At 42.8% G+C, this 24,154-nt stretch overlaps 3 protein-coding genes across 5 annotated transcripts; 1 reads left to right on the forward strand and 2 right to left on the reverse strand.

Moving 5' to 3' along the window:
• Positions 1–651: 651 nt before the first annotated feature.
• On the reverse strand, positions 652–13,759 carry nckipsd (NCK interacting protein with SH3 domain). Of its 2 annotated transcripts, none has more exons than XM_085456739.1 (13): positions 13,137–13,759; positions 12,180–12,292; positions 11,886–12,096; positions 9,652–9,727; positions 8,899–9,515; positions 6,347–6,517; positions 5,766–5,852; positions 4,360–4,498; positions 4,175–4,255; positions 3,002–3,130; positions 2,717–2,806; positions 2,439–2,611; positions 652–2,191 (listed from the first exon to the last, which is right to left on the reverse strand). In XM_085456739.1, the coding sequence occupies exons 1-13, from the start codon at positions 13,305–13,307 to the stop codon at positions 1,967–1,969; spliced, it is 2,283 nt and encodes a 760-aa protein (XP_085312865.1). In that variant the 5' UTR covers positions 13,308–13,759; the 3' UTR covers positions 652–1,966. The 2 variants fall into 2 exon arrangements, with proteins under 2 accessions (XP_085312865.1, XP_085312864.1); XM_085456738.1 differs by having other exon boundaries at positions 8,899–9,518.
• ndufaf3 (NADH:ubiquinone oxidoreductase complex assembly factor) lies at positions 11,014–18,635 on the forward strand. Of its 2 annotated transcripts, none has more exons than XM_085456741.1 (5): positions 11,014–11,145; positions 15,886–16,081; positions 16,206–16,272; positions 17,545–17,645; positions 17,763–18,635. In XM_085456741.1, the coding sequence occupies exons 1-5, from the start codon at positions 11,057–11,059 to the stop codon at positions 17,880–17,882; spliced, it is 573 nt and encodes a 190-aa protein (XP_085312867.1). In that variant the 5' UTR covers positions 11,014–11,056; the 3' UTR covers positions 17,883–18,635. The 2 variants fall into 2 exon arrangements, with proteins under 2 accessions (XP_085312867.1, XP_085312866.1); XM_085456740.1 differs by lacking the exon at positions 11,014–11,145 and adding an exon at positions 13,804–14,074.
• Positions 18,636–19,552: 917 nt separating this feature from the next.
• LOC146709676 (rab GDP dissociation inhibitor beta) lies at positions 19,553–24,055 on the reverse strand. The gene is made up of 12 exons (XM_085456742.1): positions 23,997–24,055; positions 23,165–23,266; positions 22,481–22,588; positions 22,293–22,389; positions 22,056–22,190; positions 21,774–21,972; positions 21,558–21,689; positions 20,803–20,902; positions 20,541–20,712; positions 20,296–20,440; positions 20,153–20,207; positions 19,553–20,058 (listed from the first exon to the last, which is right to left on the reverse strand). Exons 2-12 carry the CDS (start codon positions 23,207–23,209, stop codon positions 19,915–19,917), a joined length of 1,332 nt encoding a protein of 443 aa, XP_085312868.1. The 5' UTR covers positions 23,210–23,266; positions 23,997–24,055; the 3' UTR covers positions 19,553–19,914.
• Between the last annotated feature and the right edge of the window lie 99 nt (positions 24,056–24,154).

The following is a 24,154-nucleotide window of genomic DNA, read 5'->3' on the forward strand; positions in this document are numbered from 1 at the left end:
AATGTCTAATGAGTCTAATGAGTTTTGATTTCTGCTGCAACATTCAGACGGTTGGGTCAGAATATAATGAAAGCATAAAAGCTGTAACGGTGTAGGGAAAATGTTCTTTGCACATTTTGGATCCCTTTGTGCCAACTGAGCATCGTTTAAACACCACAGCCTGGCTTGGTATTGTTACTGACCATATCCATCCTTCTGTCACCCCAGTGTTCCCATCATCCAGTGGCTGCTTCTACCACGATCATCATGCCGCAAAGCTCAAATCATCTCAAACTGGTTTCTTGAACATGAATATTTCACTGTTTTCAAATGGCCACCAGATGCATCCAACAGAGCACCTTGAGGATGTGATGGAACGGGAGAGTCTCACCACTGATGTGTAGCTGACAAATCTGCAGCAACTCTGCGATGCCGTCATGTCAGTATGGACCAACATCTCAGAGCAATGTTTCCAACACCTCAGTTGTGCAATAATGTTTAAAATAAATTGAATACAATAAATATAAAACAAATACAATAATTAAATGATTCTGAACTCTGAATAAAACAAACAAACAGCCAAATCTGACTTCAACATTTGTTGTGTCGTTAGTGCAGTGAAGACTGTGAATGAGGATATTCTGCCCCGCAATCACACTCTCAAAAATACAGTTCACTGTTAAAATAGAGCTTTATTAGTTTCATTATAACACAGCCGCAGCACATTTGCAGACAAAGTGAATCATGGAGACGTTCACCACTCGCACGCGCACAAAGGAACGCACATACACCGTAAAGAGACACACACAGTCAACCAGAGAATGAAACACTCACACTAAACGTCTGATATCACCTCTGGATCGTGTCAGGAGAAGCAATGCCAGAGATTAAAAATCAGATAATAATGAACAACATCATCACTACAGTGTTGAGAGGAGGGGAAAAAAAAAAACAATCAGGGGGAAGGTATGAAAGTATTTAAACCACAGTGAGATCAAATAAATGTCCTGCATTACAGTTCTTCTTCTTGACTTTAAGTATGAACATGAGAAGCTGGAAATCAACAACACTGATAATGTAATAACACTCCTGCCACAGCTCACAAGCCAGTTGTCAGAATTTTGCTTTACTGCAGCACAGAAGCTGTAAACGGTCGATGAGGCGTGATGCTTGAGGAGCTTCGCTTTTGCAGGTACAGAGCAAAAAGCTGTGAGGAAAGTACCAGAGCGAGAAGAGACTCGATAATAAGCAGCGGCAGCTTAATCAGCAAAAAGCTTAGTATCGGCAACGCGCGAGTCAGACTGTGCTTTTCTCGCCAGAGAAGTAAACTTGCTCAAGTTGTTCTACTCGTCTTAAATTAGGATGGAGGATATGAATAAAAGAGGAAGTCCGTTTTAAGAGTGCGGTGACCTGTGGAGAAAATATCGCTGTCAGTAACACACAGTAGTTTGGTCCCACTAAAAGGGAAGCACGTAAAGGTTCAAAGCTTTCTCTCCACGCTGAAGCTGTGGCCTCAAATCATCTAACGTAAGCACTGATTTGCCTTCCTGCTATAAATCTGTAAACTGCAGTCAGTTTGGTTAGAATAGAGTTTACCTGTGGTTATTAGTCAGTTAATTTCAACAATACTTTTAGGTGCATGCAGTTAGTCCACGTAAGCTTCACAAGGACATTATTGCTAAGGATTCGCTTTGAGATGAGCTTCAAGGATTGGCCACTTACTAATTCACCAAATATGGCACAAACCTTTTGTGCATTTGTCAGATTTCTTCCTTCTTAAACACTCACACACTCTCACACACTCATTATTCAAATAACACTCAGCATCCCACGCACGCTGCAGCACTGGAGTAAACACCGGCTTCTCTCAGCACGGGCCGGCGCGGGGTACGAGTCGTCTTCAAACGTCCGCTCTTCCTCTTTTAATCTTTACCGTACCTCGCCGCAGTAGCTGGGAGCAGACTACAGTTTGTGATACTGGCACCGGTTAGTCCTGGTTCTCGCAGATCTGTGGGAACTCCTTGTAGATCTGCTGCACGATCAGCTTATCCATCTGTTTCGCCGTAGCGCTCCCTTCATCCTCGCCGGGATCTTCTTCCTCCCTGAGAATCCTCTGCAGCGTCCCCTGCAGATCCGACAGGCGGTGCCGGTGCTCGAGGTAGTCCGTCGAGCGCATTATGGAGTGCATGAGGGAGAGATACTCCATCCGCAGCTTCACAGGGAGGGACAAGGAGAAAAAATAATCATGTGCCTGACAAATATGGATGCAATGCATCCATGAAATATGATTTCCTCCTTTTGTTTGACAGTTTGACTTAAACGTTTTGCCTTTGAATCCCGTAACCCAAACAAGCAAACAACAGAATCACCCCTCTCTCTCTTTCCAGAGCCACAGTGGCCCACTAAAGCCCACTTCCTTATCAGCAACTTAATTACATCAGCAGCTTTCAGTGTCCCACCTTGTCACCAGGTGAAAGGTCAGATATCTGTCGAACGGCGATGTCGATCATCACCATCATGTCGGTGCGGTAGAAGATGTCGGCAGTCTCTCGGCTGGCGAAAACATCCTGCAGGAACTTGAGCACCGAGTGCGGTGCAGGCGGAGTGTGTTTGAACATGCACACGGGGTCGTCTGGGGGCGGGAAAGGACATGAAAAATGTAAAAAAAAAAAGAAGACGCATGAAGAATATTTATGAAGGATAAAGTGAGGACGCTCCCAAAAATAGTTTCTTTTACCGCCTCTGTTCAGGAGCAGCAGCACTTTCTCTGAGAGGATCTTGACGTTTTTCTGCTTCAGTTCGTTCATGATCACGTTGTTGCTGGGAGCTTGACACAATCAAGCAGCACAACTATTAAACTTCTTTCTACGTAAACCCATTTCAAGGTAAAAATGATCCAGAGAACACTGAAATTATGGCCTTGCTCCATTTGTTATAATTACAAATAAAACCAACTCCTTCAGGTTCCTGCTATGATTTGTACAAAAACGCTGATAAAGGCATCTGTGGAGGCCGTTCTCACCTGTGTGGTGCAGGTTGAAGGAAAGCACGAGGTTCAGGAAGATGTCAGGCAGCTGCTCTGTGGGATCAGAGGGATGCCCGTCCTCCACCACACCCAGCAGAAACTGAACAAACTCGGCATTCAAGTGTTCTGCAAGCAGGAAGAGTCCAGTGTTTTTTATTAGAGTGATACAACATGAAGTATGGTGACATTCCTGTTGGAATGTCAAAAGAGGGAATGTTGGGATTCAGAGATTCTTTTATTGCTACCATATAATTTGCCTTATGAAGAATGTATTAATAACATGTTTTACAGTATCATTTATCAGTAATATTTCCTACAGGGTTTATATTGCATTGAATATGTCTGTCATCACATTGACCTTTCTATTTTTACAGGTTGAGTTCATTCTATACACAATGCATAAATGTGCTTGGTTAGAGTTGATGTTCCATTCTAGAAGGTTTTAAGCTTCACTGGTGAGAGTGTCCAGATGATACATGCTGAGGGGAGATGAGAACATAGCAGGTTAATTGCATGCACGCTTACGATACACATATTAATCTAGTAGCAGGTCTGAGCGAAGGCCTAAGCGTCTTCTGCTTCTTTGAGACTGGCTGCAAAGTACTCTACTTAGTGATTAATGACGAGGGTCCATTATTAGCTCTCAGAGATGCTGAGACCTGAAGTTATTACCCTAAAAGGCAAGTAATGTAGAAAAGGGAAGTTATATGTCGGTGTATGGTTATTAGAAGTGTACGTGATGTACCCTTGTCTGCACGGGTTGAACTTTTGCCCGTCTGTCACCATGTATTTTTGAACTGTATTGACGTAGGTGTGATATTTTACCCTATAAAACCAGAACCCAGTGTATTCTTGTCAGAGCAAAACAATCCGTATGCTGATGGTTGGTTGTTCTCCTGTGATAATAAAACTCATCGTTTGATTGCACTTTTCCGGAGCCTCCGTCGTTTGTTGTCTGGTCTGAAGTTGATCGATCTCGCAGCACTGCACACAATAGCCTTTAGGCTGAGCTTTTAAATCACACGTGTCAAACTTCTTGATGTGTTTAGCTTGAATAAGCCTCTCATAATGTGCTGGAAATGATGACAAAAGCACAGCCAGGAAGCTGAACTCAAAGCACTGCTTTGTGTCACACAGCAGATTCATCCAATGATGAGAGAGCAGACATACCGTAGTGATGATATGGAACCTGCTCTCCCATTGAGAATATCATAGTTAGCAGCAAAGCTGTGTAGCACATCTTCTGGTGTTCTGAAGGAAAAACATTAAAAAAAAAAAAGAGTGAATCAGACAAACGTGGGTAACTTTTAACTGAACTATAAAACAAGAGGAACTGCAATGAGTGACATTTTCACCTTGTGTGTCAGTCTGAAGATCTCTTGCCAGCTCCATGGGGAGGATGGAGTTGAGAAGGGCGGAGATGAGAGCAGCATCCAGGCTGCACATCGCCCCAAAAACTTTGAGCAGCAACAGCCGCAAAGACACACGGTGCTCCTGCACGAAGGCGACAACGAGACCGGATCACCACACAACATGCACAACAACAGTAAAGCTCTGACTGAGGTCAGCCAGGCTGAACAAGGGCGGCTCTGACAGATGCTTCACACAGATATCCAACTACACAAACACGAACATCGTGCTGATTTTGGGCTTTTAATAGTTTCTTTGAACTGTTTGTCCAGAGTCAGATGATTGTACAGCACAGACCGGACACTTTTGGAAGCCATCAAAAAGCTTCTGGAACAACTCTGGGCTCTTCTTCTTGGAAGAATTGATAAAGTTCATTTAAACTGGTTGGTTCCTGGCATGGGCTCAACTTTTAGGTGCAGCAAATGATTAATAGGGTTATGGTCAGGCCTTTGAGAAGCTTTTCCACATGACTAATTCTAGCCTGTTTTAGCCAAAACCAGCGATCAGTGTCCTGTCCGAAAACCCGGTTGTGTCCAAGTTTCAGTCATCTAGCTGTTGATTTGAGGTGAAGTTGAAGAATTTGGAGGTAGTTGTCCTCCTTCTTCTCGAACTGAAGAAGCTTCTCGGATGAGAGGTGAAACGTCTTCAAGCAACTTAAAGAAGTCCAGACGCTTTTCTTTGCAAGCTCCTTTGACTACGATGACCTGGATGACTGAGAACCTTCACAGACATATTGTCCTCCTTCGTTATTCCATCCACTTTATGCAATGTACCAATACCACTGGAAACAAAACAGTCCAGAGCGTGATGCTACCACCACCATGTTTGACAGCTGATCATCAAACGTTTCTCTAGAAGGTTTTCCCGTTGTTCTGAGTTAATCCAGCGAACGCTGTCAAACGAATCAATTTTTACGCAGGCAAAGAGAAACTACCAGTCGTATCAGTCATGATACAATCACGTTATGAGGCCTTGGTCTTTGCAAGTTAAAAAGCACTGTAGGACCTTCAGCACTACTTATTAAAAGATTACAGATGTGTATCTATACTTTTGACCTTCAGAGAAAATACAAAATAAATCCAAACTTGTTGAACCCAGTTCTTGTTTTTTAAAGCCATTAAAGATGTATGCTGTACAATCATTCCATCCTGGTAAAAGGAGAGTTTAAATAAATAATTAAAAGCCCAAAATGATGACATTCAGTGTAACTTCTTACCAAAAATATGAAAAATATCAAACACACAATATTTGCCGCAGTTCTTTCTGAGGCATCGCGACATTTTACGGTTGATGCTTTATTTTTATTTGAGTCAAACATCAAATCCTTTGTTGTGTTCACATCACATCTCACCATCTGATAATAGGAAACCAGGGACAGCACGTTCTCAAAGTCGTTGGCCTTGCACATCCTCTTACACACCTCTGGATCTGCATCGGTCTGAGGACACAAAGCAAAGGCAGTCACATTACATAACAATGAAACTTCATAATCCCCAAACAATCAGACTCCCACACATCGCAGGAGCGCCATTAACAGCTCATCTGGGCATCCCACTGTGGCTCAGCACAAACTGCCAACAAAGCTCATTCAGCAGCCTGAAGCGGTTCCAAATTCAGTCTTTAAGTGCGTCGCTGGATTTGGGAGCCGTCTGAGCCGCTCTGATCCCATCAGACGCGTCTGGTATTTACTACACAACATCTGGACGCGTCCTGGGTTCGCATCACAGGCTTATCAGAGGAAATGTTCACATCACAATCATAACAACAGATCAGTCCTGTCTACTAGGTATGTAAAAACACATTGAAAAGCTTCCCTCTCCTGACCTAAATCCACTTCCTTCCAGTTTCCTTGGATGTTTGCTCTTCTTCTTCTTCTTGCTTGTTACAGTTTTATAAATGAATCCCGTTGGCATATTTAACAGAAACGCATACCAGTATCTTCAGCAGCTCCTCGAGGTAGCAGGCGATGAGAGCGTGATCTTCATGAAGCGCCCAGCTACGCTGCTGGGAGTCGTCCCGGTGACGGGCGAGGTCGCTGAAGATCACCTCCAGCCGCTGTTCATCGTGACACACCTGGCCCTGCGGCAGCGCCGCACTCAGGTCCTACAGGGACGGATAAGAAACATCAGCACACGCCTGCGTTTGTTTAACCCGTTACAGCGAACACACAGGCTCACACTAAAGGACAGACGAAACAACACTTTTGTTTTCTGTTTAGTGGATGGCTGGAGTTGTATTTCAGGTCACCTGGCTTTCGCTCTCATGTTTCTATGTTCTTGTCTCCATGAAGAGAGAAAAACATTTATTTTCTAATCGTTTCACTGCGTTTGAAACCTTCCAAAGAGAAGCCTCCTTCTTCCTTTTGATCAGAGACACACGAGCAAAGAATTTACTGGAACCCTTTGACTAAAAACACCCAAATAAAAAACTATTCCCCACTGCTGCTGTAACATAAAGAAAACCATCACTATTACGTATCTCCAAACAATTATTAGTTATGTCATCCTTAAATATAAAAACATTTATCAGAGCAGCTTTAAAGGTGAAGACCAGAGTTTTTTCTTGGTGTTTGTGTTAATCATCTTGGATGTGCGCTAACGGAAACACACAGGGCCGAGCTAGAGGTGGCTGAGTTGAAAGATTTTCATTGGAGGTTAAGCGGGATTAGAAACGAGTCCATTGGAGGGACGGCTCATTTCGAGCGGTTTGGAGGCAAGGCTGAGATGGATACAAAAGACACTGAAGAAAAGAAGAAGACCTCAGAAAAGATTCATGGATGCAGCGAAGGAGGACGTGCAGAGCAGTGGTGTGCCAGAGGAGGATGATAGGAAGGCAGATGACCTGATGTGGTGACCCATAAAGGAAGAATCCAATGAAGTCGATGAAGATCTTGGATGTGTGCGGGCAGCACAGCTGGCCACATTGACGGTTGTTTTATAAAGAGGCTGTCCTCCGCAGTTCATTAAGAAAGCATTAAAGCCAGCATGAACTGATGAGCCACAAAATTAAACTGGTATTTATCTGGATTTTACCAGCACTGACCCCCATCCCCCCCGTGGTAATGGCACTGGCGCGAGTCCTGGTCCAGGAAGCAGGTTTAGTGAAATTTGATTTTTTTAAACACAGTATGAGACTTAACTCTGAGCTAACTCTGAATCTAACCAGCTTTCTGGCAGGTTTGTGTCTGCTCCCTCCCCTCCGTTGCTGAACCTGAAACATCTATCTGACATTCAGTTTCATTTCCTCACTCACACGGTCCACATCAAAGCTCATATCACAGCTCACAGATGGCATCTTGTTACAATTTATATAAATATTTGAGTCAAGACTGTGCACTGATGCGCTGAGACTCTAAAATGGGAAGAAATGTGGTTTAAAGTGGGACTTTGAATCCAGGCTGCAGGTGGTCTGAACCTTTGTGGCAGCATTTCATCATAAAACAGATGACAGGCTGGAAGAAAAAATTTTAAACGCTGTTGAGAACAATAAAAAAAAAATCTAACAATATTTACTTTAAACCCTAAGATCCTTTCCACTACAAATCACCAAAATCAGTCTTCCTGATTTCAAAGGTACATGAGCTGCGTCTCATCTGCCACGTTCTTCGTCCCTCTCAGCTGAATAATGATATCCGAGGCTTTAATACTTCTATCATGAACATTTAAGTTGGGCGTTGACACTGAATCATTTCTCTGCCCCTGCTCTTTCTTCATCACGGTCCGCATCGGCACAAATTAACATTCCACTGGATTCTATTGGACGCTCTTCATCTACCTGTTGCCATGGTGAATCCTGCATGTGCTTAACTCGGGGTGAACATACTCTGAGTTGACTGATAAGATTTTCTGGAAGTGAGAACTCAAGTTTCCCATCTCAGATTTAAATGTTTGATTCAGAGTTTGTTAAACCTGCTTTCTGGAATTCCCAATCAGGATCACAATCAAAGCCATGGAGTAGAACAAACCAGACCCACGAAGGCTCCACCCCCTTGAGTCCAGCTGATCTGCTGCCAAACACCACAGGACAGCACCCTACTCACGTCCTGAGAGTTCGAAGTTGCCATAGCAACACAAGGCAGGCTGTTTAACACTGTGGCTGACTCTAATTTTGATTTTGTTTGAACTTCTTCTTCTAAGTTGAGTGTTTTACATATTAAAACAACCTGATGAGACCGCAGACTATTCGAGCTCTTCGACAGGATGTGTGCACACATGTCAGCGTGTAAACACAGGATGGAGCCACAAGTTGGCATCTACTGGGATTTGGGGTCACATTACCCACTCCACCACAATCTCCACCTGACAGCAGTGGAAACAGAAAAGCGTGACGCTTGTATCTAAAGATGTGTGAGTGATCCTGTGTGAACTGCCCTTGCTGCTAAATGCAGCGGGAGCTGAAACTCTAAACGACTCCGGCGTTCTGCTCTTAAACTGGCTGGGCGCCAGTGTGCTGGAGCCACGCCATGTGATGAAAACAAATCTGACCTTGCTCTCCACCAACGAGACGAGGACTTGCTCCAAAGCGGGGGAGGCCTGCGGCAAAGTGGTCTGCAGATGGGCGACCACCACGCCGACGGCGACCCGCGACAGCTCGTAGCTCAAGCCCGTGTTCTTTCGCACCAGCTCGATCAGTTCAGCTCCAATGGTCATGGGAACCACCTCAGAGGTCGAGGAGCTGCCAGGAGGGTTTTCAGCAGCAGACGGGGGGGCGACGGGCCACTCAGGCTCCCGCTGGTCCTCCTCAGCAGCAGGAGCAGCAGGAGCAGCAGGAGCAGCAGGAGCAGCAGGAGAAGCAGGAGCAGCAGGCTGTGGAGGGGTGCTGCGCTGGGAGGGTGGGGTAGGCTGGGGGGGCTGCGGTGCGGGGCTTTTCTTTGCAGGAGCCGGCTGAGGAGACAAGTCAGAGGGCAGCAGGTCCGGAGGCGGCCCGGGGGGCTTGACACGGGACGGCACAGGAGGAGGAGGGGTGCTGGAAATACTTGGCAGACTGACTTCAGAGGAGATCGGAGAGAGGGAGGAGCCCGTGTCTATGGAGGTGGTGCTGATCGAGAGGGAGGGAGCAGGGGACGAGGGAAGAGAGGACACTCTGGAGGGGACCTCTGGCTCTGCTGAGAGAGAGGAAGAGAGCTCCAGTTACAGAAAGGAGAGCGCAAACAGGAATGACTAAGAATAGAGCTGCAGGAGCGAAAACACTGAGAGCGTAATCTGTTTTTAGGTGACGAGTGCAAGGCTTAAAGTCACCTGGACGCCGGTGGTTCCTCTGCTTTTCAGGGGGAGGCGGAGTGATCGGAGCAGCACGCCGGGCCTGAGGTGGCACCTGATGGAAGGGACGGAGACAACAAACATGTCATCTCGCGGTCCAGGAGGAGCACAGCTGGCTGATGGAGATTTAACTTCCACAGCTCAGCATTAACATTGAACTCAGAGAACTAATCTTTTTAAGATAAAATAATCTCATCAAACACTCAAAAATATCCACAGAAAAAATGCATTCGCGTTCCTATTTTTCTATAAAATTAGATATTAAAAAAATGTGTTTTTTGATGCGGTGATATTTTCTTTTGTGCACAGATTATTCTTATTCTCAAATTAACATTTCATCTTTTCTTCACAGAGGAGAAAGATCCAGATTCACGTTGCTGCTCATCTTTGCTGCCACATGCAGACATGCCTCACAAAAAATGTGTTTACAGCAAAGTCTATCCATGAACAGATGGTGAAGCACTGCGTGAGAAAAGGAGCAGGAATGATAAAAATAAGTAACTAATGCGGTTTATTGGTATTAACGTGTTGTCTATTGTTACAAAATAATTATGGGTCACAGTAATTACCAACTAGTAGCAAAAAAAAAAAAAAAAAAAAAGGGCTCACAAACAAAGCTCCCACATTTCAGGTCCCTTGTGAAACCTGAACAGCACATATTAAAAAAGATTAATGGCACAATCACAAAGACGACCAAGTGTACTTACAATTATACTAACAAAAATAATAAAAAATTGTTGGGTTAAAAAAATGTTGTGTATAAAATCAAGACAGACACTGAAAGCAGGTCACGCTGTGGAGGAACCAATGAGCAGATCAACCTGTTGTCTGAGCTTCATGAAAACTCATTTACACTCCGGCTAATATCATCGCCTTTCACAAATAGATCAGTACTGGGACACGCCTTATAATGCAAAAAGTCTTGAGGAACGCCTCATTCGTTATGTGCTTGAAATGCACCTGAAAGTCAATATTTGGTATCATGGTTCTAATACAGCAAGTTTCTCAAACTGCTTTATACAACATGCCTCACAGACCCATTCATACAAGCACTTTTTTCTACAGTTAAGTGCTTTCTGTCTGACATTCACACAAATTCATACTCCCATGAAGCCATTACAGAGCAACTCAGGGTCAGTATCTTGCCCAAGGATATCTGGCATGCAGACTGAACCACCGGCCTTCCTATTAGCACAAGACCTGCTCTACGTCCTGAGCCACAGCCGCCTCTTCAGCACAGCCTGAACTCTCTTAGTCAAACTTTCTTCTAGTTTCTTTAAGCAGTCTTCAGGAATAGTTCTCCAGGCTTCTTGAAGGACATTCAGAGCTCTTTTTGGCTGCCTTTTATTTGATTCTGTCAAAGTGATCGCACACAGCTTCAGTAATGTTGAGTCTGAATTTGGATTCATCGCTCCCTCCGCTGTTGCCACTGATTTTTGATGGATCAACTGCAGAGCCAGATGCATTGTTCAGGTACTGTGCCAGGTCTTTGCTGCATTTCTGTTGGCCATGACTTTCAGATACTGTTCATCAGCTGTAGATAGATTTTTTTAATACCTGACACTTCCTCTTTTATTCTTCACCTGTCCAGTTTCCTCATATTTATTAAGTACACACTAACTGGTTCTTTCCTGTGTTGTCTGTTATATGTAGACACAACGGTGGTTCATCCTGTGAGTTAGGTGCCTTTTGTATGCCTGAATGATTCACAGTCAGGTTACAGGTAAAAGGATTGAACTAAAAATAAGTTAAAAAAAACAGCAAATGTTCAAAGAGAAACTCTAAAAGACCTTTAGAAAGCCTGGAGAACTATTGCTTAAGACCACTTAAAAAAACTTCGTCTGACATCTTGAAAGCAAAATATAAAGAAATGAGGAGTGGCTCAAGACTTTTGCACAGTGCTGCATGATACACAAACACCAGCATGAAACTTTTCTTCATTTTTTTTCAGAACATTGTTTAGAAATGCGACCCGACAGGTACAGAGGGGCTCTGACTCCACTCTTTAAACTCCTTTTTCGCAGCACATGCACCAGAGCAGCATCACAGCTGAGCAGACAATAATAAACAATAATATTTATATGTATATATCAGATTTATTGCCATGCCCTGCACCTCTTGCATGCACCGAGGCTTTTTCATGTTAATAATTCACATTTATATTAACAGATTAATTGGAGCATGAGGTAAGAAAAACTGCACCTGCTTATTACCTGATAAAAACCCTGTTGTCCTTGCATACTGTCCATGCTTCCTGATAACGGCACGCTTCCCTGTCGCTGATAGTCTCTGCTAAGGCCATTGGGTGGAGGAGGGGTTTGACTGAGCGATATCTCACTGCTGGAAGATGGGAGGCCCTGTTTGTGACTGGCGGAGGACGAACTTCGCCGAGCGAGGGTCTCCTTTCTGTGATGGATGAGCTTTCTGCGACAGAGGAGGGCAGCGATTCAAACACAGCACACAGAGAAACACTGAGCTGCACCATCTCCATAAAGAGCTTCACTCACTGCAGAACATCCCGCTGCTCCAGATTGTATTTGCCTCCATTCTTTAAGGCCACATTGTGGATTCCTTCGATCGCTCTGTCGATGGACTGCAGTACCTCATCCTGCTCTGGAGCCTGAGAGAGAGAGGCGGGGGATAAACTCAATGAAATATTAAGTGGCATACAAAATGATCAAAAGCGGGCAAGCCATATGGCTCTGAGGGTGAGACAAACTGGGACGGTTATCTAACATAAACAGCCTTTTAACCAGAGTCACACATGCTCACTGAGGCTGCACATTCAGGCCAATGTCATTAATTACAGTCAGCGCTCCTCTCCTGTGAGACACTTTTTTTTCTTTTAAATAACATGCTCTGACTAGTTCACTATGAGTCTGGAGACTGCTGAGCTCATCTGGGTGTGACTGAGAGGGAATCAAAGTTATGTGGAAGGAACAGCTACTTTTGAAAACAATGAGAGAGCAGAAAAGGAAAATGATACACAGTCACAGGAGGAGATTAGTTAATCTGAGCAGAAACAATGGCTCTGTGTGGCAGAGGTGGTGGCCTTGAATCTGCTCTATCTCTCATCCTTACTCAGTATTTCCCCTTGTCATCCTCTTATATTGCATCCTTTCCTGACTCTTTTCCTGTCCCATCCTCCTGCAAGCTCCTCTCTGTCGCAGTCAGCAACTGCAGTGCAGGAAGAAAAAAAGCCACCCCGTGTCCCTCCATACTGCAACCTTTGCAATAATTTATGGCTTATTATTTCGCAAGCATGCATTCCCCCACCCTGACACCCTCAACATGGCTTGCACTGCAGCACATATAGCGGTACACTGAATCCGTCTGATCGCATCAATTCAGCCGCTTTACTACGCATTCCCTGGATTTCACGTCACCCCAGGGTGCAGCTCGGTCACTGATGCCATTCACTGAAACCAAAGAGGGAAAGTGAGCATTGCAAACATTGTTTTTACCTGGATTTTTTCGATATACGAGGCGGGGATGTAGCCGGTTTCCCCCGAGCTGCAGTGGGACCCCAGCCACCAGTGTTTGTTGCTCCTCTCCAGGATTAAAAAGCTTTCTCCGGCCGCGAAGTGCAGCGAGTTGGGCTCCGAGGATCGGAAGGCGTACAAAGACCGGTACATACTTTAATGACACTTTAAGACAGCGAAACGACCCGATAACGACAGAGAAGGGTTATCTGGAGATAAGCAGTGCCCGAGTGCCGAAATCTGCTTTGCTGGGGATGATTTAAAGCGGCTACGAAGGCATGTCTATTTACAATGCAGCTCGGATCATCTGACCCGACTGTTACCGTAAACACCGTAGGAGGGCGCTGTCACATCCCACCGAACACGCCCCCCAGACATTTTAATCAAAGACAGAGCTGACTTAGTATTTTATTTTATATCAACTTCATTGAAATTTCAGCTAAATACGGATAACACCCGACATATAGGCGACAAAAACGGAAATAAAAATGACATTAATATTTTAATATCTATACTTTTACGTAAGAGTTACCTCCATGCGTATGTAACCAACTGTTAGCCGTTATCCCGTTAATTTCGCCCTCTCCCCTTTTTTTTCCTTCAGTACGTATTATTATTATTATTATTATTATTGTGCATCTGATTAACTTAAATGCGTGATGTAAACAAGATAACGCGATGTTTTTTTTAAAGAATAAACAAAAAAGGAATAAATGAAAGATGTTCGACTTTGCATTACACAGCACCGGAAACGAGTGCCTGGTGTTACACTGTGTTATGCCCCCCAGCCTGCCACCGGTTGGGTCATTTCTCCATTTCTCTGTTAACATGGCCACTGCTGCGGTTTTTGCCAGATTTCTCCTTCAGAAATCAACCCAGGGCTTTCTGTTCTCCTCCAGAGCGGTGCCCGCTTTCAGGAGGTAGGGCGGTGTTTCGTTTTAAGGCTCACGTTTCATTAACTTACATTGTCAAAGTATTTATGAGCATACAACCTGCTATTGTTTTGACTATTATTAGTTGTTCAACACCAAGTAGTCACCAAGTTTCTTTAAGAAGTTTTTTTTTTTTTTTTTATCCCGCAAACCATCTAAATCTAATTTGACTGTGATATATAAGGTAAAAGATCATATCCTTATATTAAAGAAGCTTAGCGGCTTAATGTTTGTCATGCCTAAAATGATTTAAAAAAAAAAGGTAATAGAAATTATGCAAGCTTATGTCATGAATGAACTGACTGCTTTATAGGACCCTTTGATATGGTATCACAGGGCAGCATATTTTATAGTTACACAGCATGAAGCCTGAACCTGAGCACTATAATGGCGAGGAAATGTGACTTGGTGTCAGATTGTCAGGCTAGTCTGAATATTTCAGAAACTGCTGGTCTACTGGGATTTTTCCACACAGCCGTTTCTAAGGTTTGCAAAGAACAGTCCAGAAAAAAAAATCCTCTGACTAGCAGTTCTCTGGATGAAAATCCCTTCTTTTTGTCAGAGGTTGCAGGAGAATTGTAGGAGAATGGCCAACTTTGTGGTTGACAGAAAGGCAGCAGTAAATCAAATAACCACTTACTGCAGCCGAGGCATGCAGAAAGGCATCTGTAAGTACACAGTATGTCGAACCTGGCATACTTTTGGCCACCTAGTACCAGCTGAGCATCATTTAAACATCACAGTTACCAGATCTCAGTCCATTAGAGCACTTTTGGGATGTGATGATGGTGGTGTTGCACTGTCTTTATTTTGTTTTTTTTTGCAATTTTTGCACACTTGCACTTTATGTAATCATGTATTGATTGTCTGTTATATGTACCACCATGGTCTTGGAGGAACGTTGTCTCGCTTCACTGTGTATTGTACCACTACACATGATTGAAATGACAATAAAGCCACTTGACTTGAGTGTAACTATGCAGCTGATGGGGAAATTTAGATCAACCTAAACTGCAGTTCATCCAGGTTTAAATTTGAGATTATTCTTATTTATTTATTGCGTTTGTTCATCATATGGAGGACCAACACTGATGTTTTGTGCAAGAAGGGTACGATCAATTTGTGCAACAGAATGCTGGAGCTCTTCTCTTAGCCTGTTGTCTGCTGGCAGCATTAGTGCCAGATATGCCAGCAGGACCAACAAACAAATTCACAAGGCTGGAACCATCATTGGTCAGAATCTGGAGCTGTCTGAGTCACTGAGCGACAGGAGGTCACTGAAGAAACTGCACATGGACAACCCACCACACCCGCTCCACTCCACACAACAGAGGCAGCAGACCTCTAATCTACTACTATCTCATACCTACCTGTCATACATGCTGTTTCCCGGGCTTATATTGCCAGTCGCACTGCTAAAAGCCGCTGGTGAGACTCCATCTGACCAGAGAAGCTCAGAATCAAAGAAGTGCTGATCTAGCTCAGTTTTCTGGAATAGCCTGGAAAGAAAGTGTGACAGCAGGCTAACATTTGCTGCAGCTCCTTAGACGAGCAGATATTTTGGCTCCTGGCTTGCAGAACGAGGCCTAAAGCTTTTGGCTCACATCCTTATCAGTGGGTTGGCGTGTAAAGTGGGCCGTTGGGCAGCAGCTCCGTGGTGCAGCCTGTTTTTTGAAATTCAAAGTGCAAAGATTTCTATCTGTTTCACACCCACAGTTTTTCAGTACTATAGAAAACAATTGCTACTGTTTATGGTTCTGGTTCTAACTTACTGTGGGGGTCTTGTTGTCTTTCTTTAGCCCATTTTTGTCCCGAGCTCATAGACTGGAACCCTCCGATGACGAGTTGTACCAGCGCACCACAGTCTCTGTCATGCAGAAGGATGTAGACAATGGGGTCCTCATCCACAGCTACAGCTCTGCAGGATTCAATATCGATGGAAACAGGGTGTATGGGCCTTGTGCCGTGCTGCCTCCTGCTATCCTGCAGTGGAAGGTGAAAGTGCTTTCCAGTCTGTCCTTGCAGTTTGTGAAAGTTTATGAAATTCTCTCTTTTTTTTCTTTTTTTTTGTAGTTTATTTTAACAACTATATATATGTGTGTGTTTTCTCTCTCTGCAGATTGGAAGTTCGAAAGATATCACAGAAGAAAGTGTTTCACTCTTCCACATGCTTGAACCAAAAATAGGTACCAATATACGCACTAAAGCAGACCTTTAAACAGATGACTGATGATTTTGTCAATTCTGCAAATTGAACATTACAATAATCTAACTTGCTTGATATGAAAGTATGGACCGATTTCACAGATTCAGTTAAAGATGAGTTTTTTAAGTGGTACAAAGCAGTTCTGGTAACCTTGATTATCAAAGCTGAGTTCACTGCAAAATGATGCCATGGTTTCTGACTTGTTTGAGGTCTTTCAGAGACAGAGTTGATTCATGTGAACAAATCTTCTGTCTCTGACTTTCTGAACCAACAACAAATATCTGTGTCTGTTCTGCTTAGTTCTAAAATGTTCTAAACATCCAGTAATTTTTCAGAGTAAAATGATCATCAATGTGAAATGATAGGTAGAACCATGCATAAGAATATATATTCTGTCTTCTTTAAAGATGGAACCATACAGGAACATTTAAAGGTTAAAGAGGTAAAGAACCAAGGGCAGACCCCTGAGGAACCCCTGATTAATTTTTACTTTTGGAGTTTTTTTGGAGGTGTGATTCAGTACAATTCAATTTTATTTCTACAGTCAACAACGACAACAGTTGACTCAGGTCACTTTGTATTGTAAGGTAAGATTCATTATTGTGATGAAAACCAATCGAGGACCGGACCTGTTAAACCATCTGCATCATGAAGGCTTTGAATTAAAATGTTATGACCAACAGTGTCAAAGCAGAACTAGCACATGTTTTCTTTGTTTGTTTGTTTTTTCTAAGCTAGTTTTTAACCAAAACTAAATACTGAGAAAAGTGAGTTGGTCCACAGTTATTAAAAAAACCAAAGCATTTGCTGGGTTATCTGTCATGGTTCCCGTCTTGAAAGTCTGCTCTGGCTCATTAGTCAGCACCACCAACACTCTGTATGTGGACTTGTGAAAGTGTGAGGAACTGAGCAGTGGCAGTGAGAAAGTGCAGCTCCGTTTGTATAATGGCTCCACCACACTGTTGGCACAGTCGCTTGTCTTTTGGCAAACGTCTGTTCATGTGTCTGCCTGTTTTAACAGTCGGGCAGCGAGCGCGCTCAGTCTGTTTCAGCTCAGTCTGTTTCAGCTCAGTCTTTGTACATGAGAATCAGAATCAGAATACTTTATTGATCCCTGGGGGAAATTATTTGTGTTCCACTGAGTGAGGTACATTAATGTCCTTGCCAGAGTGTCCACTCTCTTCTATGTGTCCACTGAAATGTTATTGTTAATGTTATCTGCCTCATTGTCTGTTCTTCCTGGTTTGTGAAGAGATTCTTGTGCTGGGCACAGGCGCACGACTGGAACGAATCAACCCCTCGGTGCTCGCACTTCTGAAGAGTAAAGGCATCTCTGTGGAGGTGCAGGACACGGTAAAATACAAGTGATCCTGTTCTCTTTCTGACAGCATGGCATGAGCTAACAGACACTGGAATACTTCTTATTGTCTTCTTTTATGTCTTTTTTCATTCATTTATTCTGATTTGCAGCCAAACGCGTGTGCAACCTTCAACTTCCTAATGAGCGAGCGAAGAATTGTAGCCGCAGGCCTGATCCCTCCATCACCCAGCACAGCACTTGAAGTCCTTGGGAACAACAACAACATGTAGAAGGTGATCACTACAAATGGTCAGCAGTTCACTGATGATCTCCCTGTGCACAAAACTCCAGTAGTAACAAGCTCCAACACTTTATTACAACACTTATTTCCTTATAGACAAAGTTAAGTGACTCTTTTACGCTTTTCCTGACATTTATAGTGTCGTACCAGAAGATGTTCATTTAAAACTTCTTTTTAAACTTTGTCTCTGGATGATGTCAGTGGGAGCTGATACCTTTAATGTGGTCATCTAAGGCGCACACCTCTGGCTGTTCAAACCTGTTTGGAAGGATCAGCCAGTCAGGAGAAGCTAGCTCAAGGGTGAGGAGCTAAAATGCTAAAAGCTTAATTCGTACAGCTGAGGGCTGCACAAAGGCCCAGTGTAACATAACTATCTGACAGTCTATAAATACAGAGCTGTAAACGAGTGCAGTAGCAGCCACCTTCACCCAGTGATCTCTGTGAGGTTTGTGTACCAGTGAATGCTGATTTTGGGTTTCCTGTCACACATTTCAGTCAGCATGTGGTTGCACATAAAAATGTCTCACATCACCGTTGTAATTCTGCTTATAGCTGCTTATAGCTCTGTGTGCATGAGTTTAAAAGAAGACTCAAGTCAAGGAATCCAGAATTAGACTGTAATAAAGTGTAAGCATGTTCTTATATATAAACACAAGTTTTGCTTGTATAAAAATATAAATGCTTTACCGCAGCATAAGTGTAATGTATTTTTATTGTTTACAATAAATCAGTAGTAAGATCACCTCAGCATGCAGTGTTTTCATTTTGAATGTGATCTGGGGAAGCAGTTAAAGGGGATCGTTTGTTAAAGAAATAATTTTAATGTGGCTACCAGAGGTGCTGGTGGCCAGTGTCCTTCATTTGGATAAGCCTCTTTACTCCGTGCGTCTGTCCGTCCTCTGCATCCAGCACGCTGCCACTGACAAGCTGTTTGTGCAGCATCTAATTTATTGGCTTTGTCCTTCTCACACATAAGCCCCACAGATAAGAGAGTCCAGTAATCCTTTACACATCAGTGTGATTCATCGCTAATCATCTGTCTCGGTGAAGATGCCCAGCGTCAGGCTGAACACTTTAAACCCTCATCGCTCACAAGCTGCATGTTGCAGCTCATAAACACTCTCACTGATCAACACTTTTAAAAAAATCTATCTAATTAACTTTAACTTTGGTTAAAGTTACCCATCCCTGTTGCTTGTCACGTGTTCCATAATGTTGTGCTGTGGACATTTATGTGCTTTTTGTGCAGAGGAGGTTTTTTTTCTCCTGTTCTCGTGCTGTCCTCCCAGGAGCCCAGCATGAGTAGAGGTCTCTTTTTTTCCCCTCTTGTACTTTCCTATTGTAGTGTATATTTCAGTGTTTTTTTGTTGTTTTTTTCTGTAACGCTACCGATCTCTGACCTGTATCCCCATGTGATGTCTGTGTTGTGTGTGTGTGTGTGTGTGTGTGTGTGTGTGTGTGTGTGTAAGGCCATTTCACTGCAGGGCAACCTGCATGTGGCGAATAAAGCCTTGACTGATTGATTGATTGATTGATTGACTGACATCCAGTTAGGCGACCTCTTTTCCTTATGCAGAAATTATTCAGCCATACATAAGTGAATTTGAAGAGCAAACAAACATTGAATGTGAAGGTAGACACTACATTCAATACTTTCACGACATTTTCTGTTTTTTAGTCAATATAACTTGATAAGTAATATAAAATAAAATAAAAAGTTTCACTCTGGTGTAAACAACCGATGTAAAAACTATCCAGCAGAAAAGTCATATTGGTGTATTACCTTCTCTCATAACAAAGTAGCAACATCATTATTTAGCAGATTTTCACACGAGAGAGAAATTACAGCAAACAAATTAAGAGGCAAAAGAGACGTCAGGCAGTTACGTAGCACACTCTCTGTTCAGTCTACACCCTACATCACACCCTCTGCTTTACAGCTGTGGCATATAATCATCCATGAATGATGATTATACACCACATACATTTACGGCCTCCCAGCTGCTGACATCAAGCTGTCCTCAGTCGTCATCAGAGTTATGAGACTGGTGCCTGGATCCTGCAAAGCTGAGCTCTGTCCCTGTGAGTCGCTGGTACATGTCTTTGATGTCCTCACACTCAGTCTCAAAGTGGTTTGTTGCATCATACGAGCGGGACACAAATATCTAAAAGGACAGAAGAGATTTAAAAAAAAATTAAGGCCACCATCCTATTTTCAGTCGTGTCATTGCTTTAGTTTTGGGGAAACCCCATCATTACCTGACTCTTTTTTCCATCTTCATTTGGAACTAGCAGATTGCTGACAGACACAAATCTGAATTCAACAAGAAGGAATTGCACTGAATTAAATCACACCACAAAAACACAAACTGTCAGATTTAAGTCTTCAGAGTGTCACTAACTTGTGCACGATGGGTTCGAGGAGCTCGAGTCCTGGCTGCAGTTCTTTCTCTGGGTTGGTGGTTTCTGCAGTTGTGCTGACTGTGGCGATGTACATCCCATCTGATGCCACGTTGTGCGCAAAGGACACTACAGATATATAAATGTCTGCATGGAGGAGGAAGTAGTAGAGGAGCAAATCCAGGAAGAGCAGGTCAGAGGGTTCAACTTTGTACATGTTAGATATTGTGGTAGTATAACTTAGTACCTGACTTCCTGTTAAGCTGAGTTTGAGGGATGATGATCTGACAGGAGCTGACATCATGAGTGTGTTTAACTGGATGATTTAGAAAACAGATCGCCCTAACGACACGCCCCACTTTCCTCACTCGATTGGGAACGTAGCTGGGATCACAGATTAACTGTTTGCAGTGGAACAGCTGTTAGAAGGAGAGAAAAAAAGACCACATCAGTGGGAGTACAAATGCCTCCTGGACAGTGACTGCAGGGCTTAATTTTGTCTACTCCACCTTCCCCTCAGATTTCACAGCTTTCACTTTGCCACTATCCATCACAATTTCATCCACTGCCCTGTTCAGCAGGAACGTTCCTCCATACTCTGCATTCAGTCTGAAACACAAAGAGGACTGGATCTTATAAGTGCAAGCATGAATGTCTGAACGTTTCCTTTAAACAGCTTTTATTATGCTTTTCTTTATGTGTGCTAGAAAGTGCTATAATGGCACATGCTCACATTAAAAATGAGAAAAGTTTAAAAGAAAGACATCAGCATCTCTGAATATTTGGTTTTATAAAGTTTTTCCCACTCTTGGCTCTGAATGTTGTCATTAAGACTGGATTTCCCTAATGTGATCATTTCAGGTACGCAGCTCTAGCTTTGAGAAGATAAGCCCCACCCACCTGCTGCTCAAACCTTTTGTTTGCAGGAGCAACCAATCAGAAGAAAGTTTTCTTAAAGGGACGTGGAAGGAAGCCTTTGTTAAAGGATGAACTGAGGGGCTTGGTATATGATAAATAAGATTAATTTTGAATTGTGAATCATGCTGACTGACTGATAATATGGAAATTTAAAAAAGGGGCCACTTTTAACTTTCAGTGGAAGAACATCCACTAAAGGTCATGCTTGCTGGAGGCTGATGATGATATACTTGCACTGAATCCTAGAGTGCAAATATCTAGGATTTTTGCACTCGAATTAAAATAGTCGAATTAAACTAATTAAACTATTGATGAACATAAATCAAAGAACTAGTGAGAACCTGACCTGGCAAAACCCTGTGGTATCTCCCCGAGACCATACAGTGGGTAGAGGTACGGACTGGTGTTTCGACAGGACAGCGAATCGGAGTACAGCCTGATCCGACTGATGGTTTCCACACAGGGCCGGTCCAGGTAACTGCGAGGACGGCAGGTAGACAGGTTTAAATCATGCCTACTAATCTGTTTTCAGTGTTGTTTCACTTAAGTTCCTATAACTGACCTCTCACTGTTGTGCAAGGCTATGGCGTGACCTATAAACTCTATGACATCAAGTCCCAGGTCGTAGCGATGGAACAATTCCCTTGTGGTCGTTTTGTGAGGATCCACATCATGGTGGGTACGAGGGTTTCTTATGTCAAAGTTCAGAGCAAAGAGCAGCAGCTTCTTGAACCTCCTCTTGTCGAACATGCCCATCAGATCTGAAAATATGTATATTTCAGCGTTATAAAGCTATGGCCGTCTGGAAACTTGTCTTAAAAAGTGGAATGACTTGATTTGGCACCTGAAGCATCTGCGTCTTTTTCACTGGCGGGGACTTTGTGCACTTTTCCTCCTTTGTATACGTAGCTGCCTTCTACGACTTTAAAGTCCAGATACCGAGTAACCTCGGTGTGCAACAAGATTTTTACCATCTGACCTGCACAAACCACAGCACCCAAAAATTAAAGCATGCTCATTTCTATCAAAACAATCAGCAAGACATTGCACAAACACCTGCCAATAAACAGTAAACTTTCACCGGTGGAAAGAAAAAATTTGGAGATGAGGTCAACATTCCACTCTTTCCCTCTGCCCATCGATTTTGGAGGACCAGGAGTCTTAAATTTCTTGTACAGCTGCAAATAAAGGAAACACCTTATTATCAGCAGTGTTCAAATGAAGGTACGTGCATGCATGCTCATGAGTTTTGTATTTGTTTGCCTGCACCTCCTCAAGGGGAGAAATGGATGCACTCTCTCCTCCATAATAAGGATTCTTATCAATGTGGAGAACCTTTTTCCCACTTAGAGTCATTAAACCAGAGAGGATGCATTCCTGAAAGAGATGAGGAAGAAAACAGAGGGGCAAATGTGTCCGAATCAGCAGCTGGTAGTTTAAGGTATACAGATCAGGACTAGACTAAAGAGGTAATTGCCATAAATCCTCCTTAGCAGCCAGCAAGAGCTTAACAAGTCTGCACGTGGATCATTAGTAAAAGCGAGAAAAACATGGCAGAAAGTCCAGTCACTTACAGACTTTAATCACTTATTGAATCAAGAGCGAAAAGAGGAAATGAAAGAAGTCATGATTGCAAGTGCTCAGTAAAAGGACTGTGCCTCTGCTTGAGAACTGTTTTGGTAAGGTCGCAGTTATTGTGAGGCATCTTTTTTTTTTAGCACTTTGCAGAAAATATATATCTTGCTCACAGCGGGGTTTCTGGTTTTGGTCAGCTCAGAACATTTCCACCTCAGACCACATGACAAAAGATGGCCTGCTCAGTTCACGGGGTTCAAGCTTTGTACTGACAATAAAGTAGGCATAAAATCCTGTTAACCAACAGAATCATATATATAGAGAGATTCAAAAGAGATTATTTCATTTTAGATTTTACAGCAAATATAAATTTCGTACCTTCAGTCCAGTTCCAAGCACGATAATATCATATTCTTGCTCCATCCTCACTGAGTACCAGTGCTTTGTTTCCGCAGCCTGTCACAGTCTATGAGTGTGGGTCTGTGTGTAGTAAGACAGAAACAGGTGTGATGATGATAGGTGACACCAATTGCTTGGTGTTCCCCTTTGCAATAATCCTCTTAAGACCCATCTATGCAGTGTGTGTGTGTGTGTGTGTGTGTGTGTGTGATAGAGAGAGATTGGCTCTATGAGCTTCTCAGTCACTGCAGATTGAGGTATTATTATACATATAATATATCCCACTGTTGTAATGATACTAAGTCACATTTTCAAATTAATGTGTCTGTTTTTCTGTTTTTTGTTTGTTTATTTTGTTAAAAATTATATTATTGAAGGAAAAAGAGTATGCTGCTTTCTTGTAATATGATTACAATCTGTAAAACAACCAAGCAACAAACAAACAGCTATATTAATGATACGCTATCGTGGTTATAAATTGAAAAGAAACTAAATGCCAGGTGGTGGAGAAAAAGTACAAATGTGCATATTCTTGAGGTACTTCTGTTTATCACCACTAGGTGTCATAATATGAACAACATCCGTCCATAAAGTTTCATGTTCTGTATAAAACTAAAATATAATAAATATTTTTCAATATTTTCCTTTATGTTGTATGTGGGTTTCAGTGAGCCTGCTTGTTTTTCTTTCCAGTAACAGTATAGTACATTCTATATATGTTTACAGTATACTATTTCCTCTGAACTGTTAAAACAAATTAAATATCAATAAATATCTAATACATTTCTAGTATTTTTTTTTTCTTTCTCACGTCTCTATTGACAACAGTCACCAAAAAAACTTCATTTCCCATGAAGCCTCGAGAAAAAAGATTTCCGGGTCGGTGCCGGAACTGTTTTTTTTTTTCCTTAAAGCAATTGCTTAATATCACTTGGGCAACCGACGAGTTGGGCGGGAACCACAGTTTAT

Source organism: Copadichromis virginalis, linkage group LG5, assembly GCF_057382275.1.
Source record: "Copadichromis virginalis isolate Kocher_CV1m ecotype Utaka linkage group LG5, C_Virginalis_male_GT1.1, whole genome shotgun sequence".
NCBI lineage: Eukaryota > Metazoa > Chordata > Actinopteri > Cichliformes > Cichlidae > Copadichromis > Copadichromis virginalis.

Bases quoted from the DNA above. Each gene is read 5' to 3' on its own strand.
- LOC146709676 (XM_085456742.1), bottom strand. From the start codon at position 23,209: ATGGAGCAAGAATATGATATTATCGTGCTTGGAACTGGACTGAAG. The intron at 21,973-22,055 runs GTGCCAAATCAA...ACATATTTTCAG, and splicing joins AAAAGACGCAGATGCTTCAG to ATCTGATGGGCATGTTCGAC. The intron at 20,713-20,802 runs GTGGAGTAGACA...TCCTTCTAACAG, and splicing joins CTGTGAAATCTGAGGGGAAG to CTGTTCCACTGCAAACAGTT.
- nckipsd (XM_085456738.1), bottom strand. From the start codon at position 13,307: ATGTACCGGTCTTTGTACGCCTTCCGATCCTCGGAGCCCAACTCGCTG. The intron at 12,097-12,179 runs GTGAGTGAAGCT...CCTCTGTCGCAG, and splicing joins GAGCAGCGGGATGTTCTGCA to AAAGCTCATCCATCACAGAA. The intron at 2,192-2,438 runs GTGGGACACTGA...CTCCCTGTGAAG, and splicing joins ACCTTTCACCTGGTGACAAG to CTGCGGATGGAGTATCTCTC.
- ndufaf3 (XM_085456740.1), top strand. From the start codon at position 13,875: ATGTTCGACTTTGCATTACACAGCACCGGAAACGAGTGCCTGGTGTTA. The intron at 14,075-15,885 runs GTAGGGCGGTGT...GTCTTTCTTTAG, and splicing joins GCGGTGCCCGCTTTCAGGAG to CCCATTTTTGTCCCGAGCTC. The intron at 16,082-16,205 runs GTGAAAGTGCTT...CTCTCTCTGCAG, and splicing joins CTGCTATCCTGCAGTGGAAG to ATTGGAAGTTCGAAAGATAT.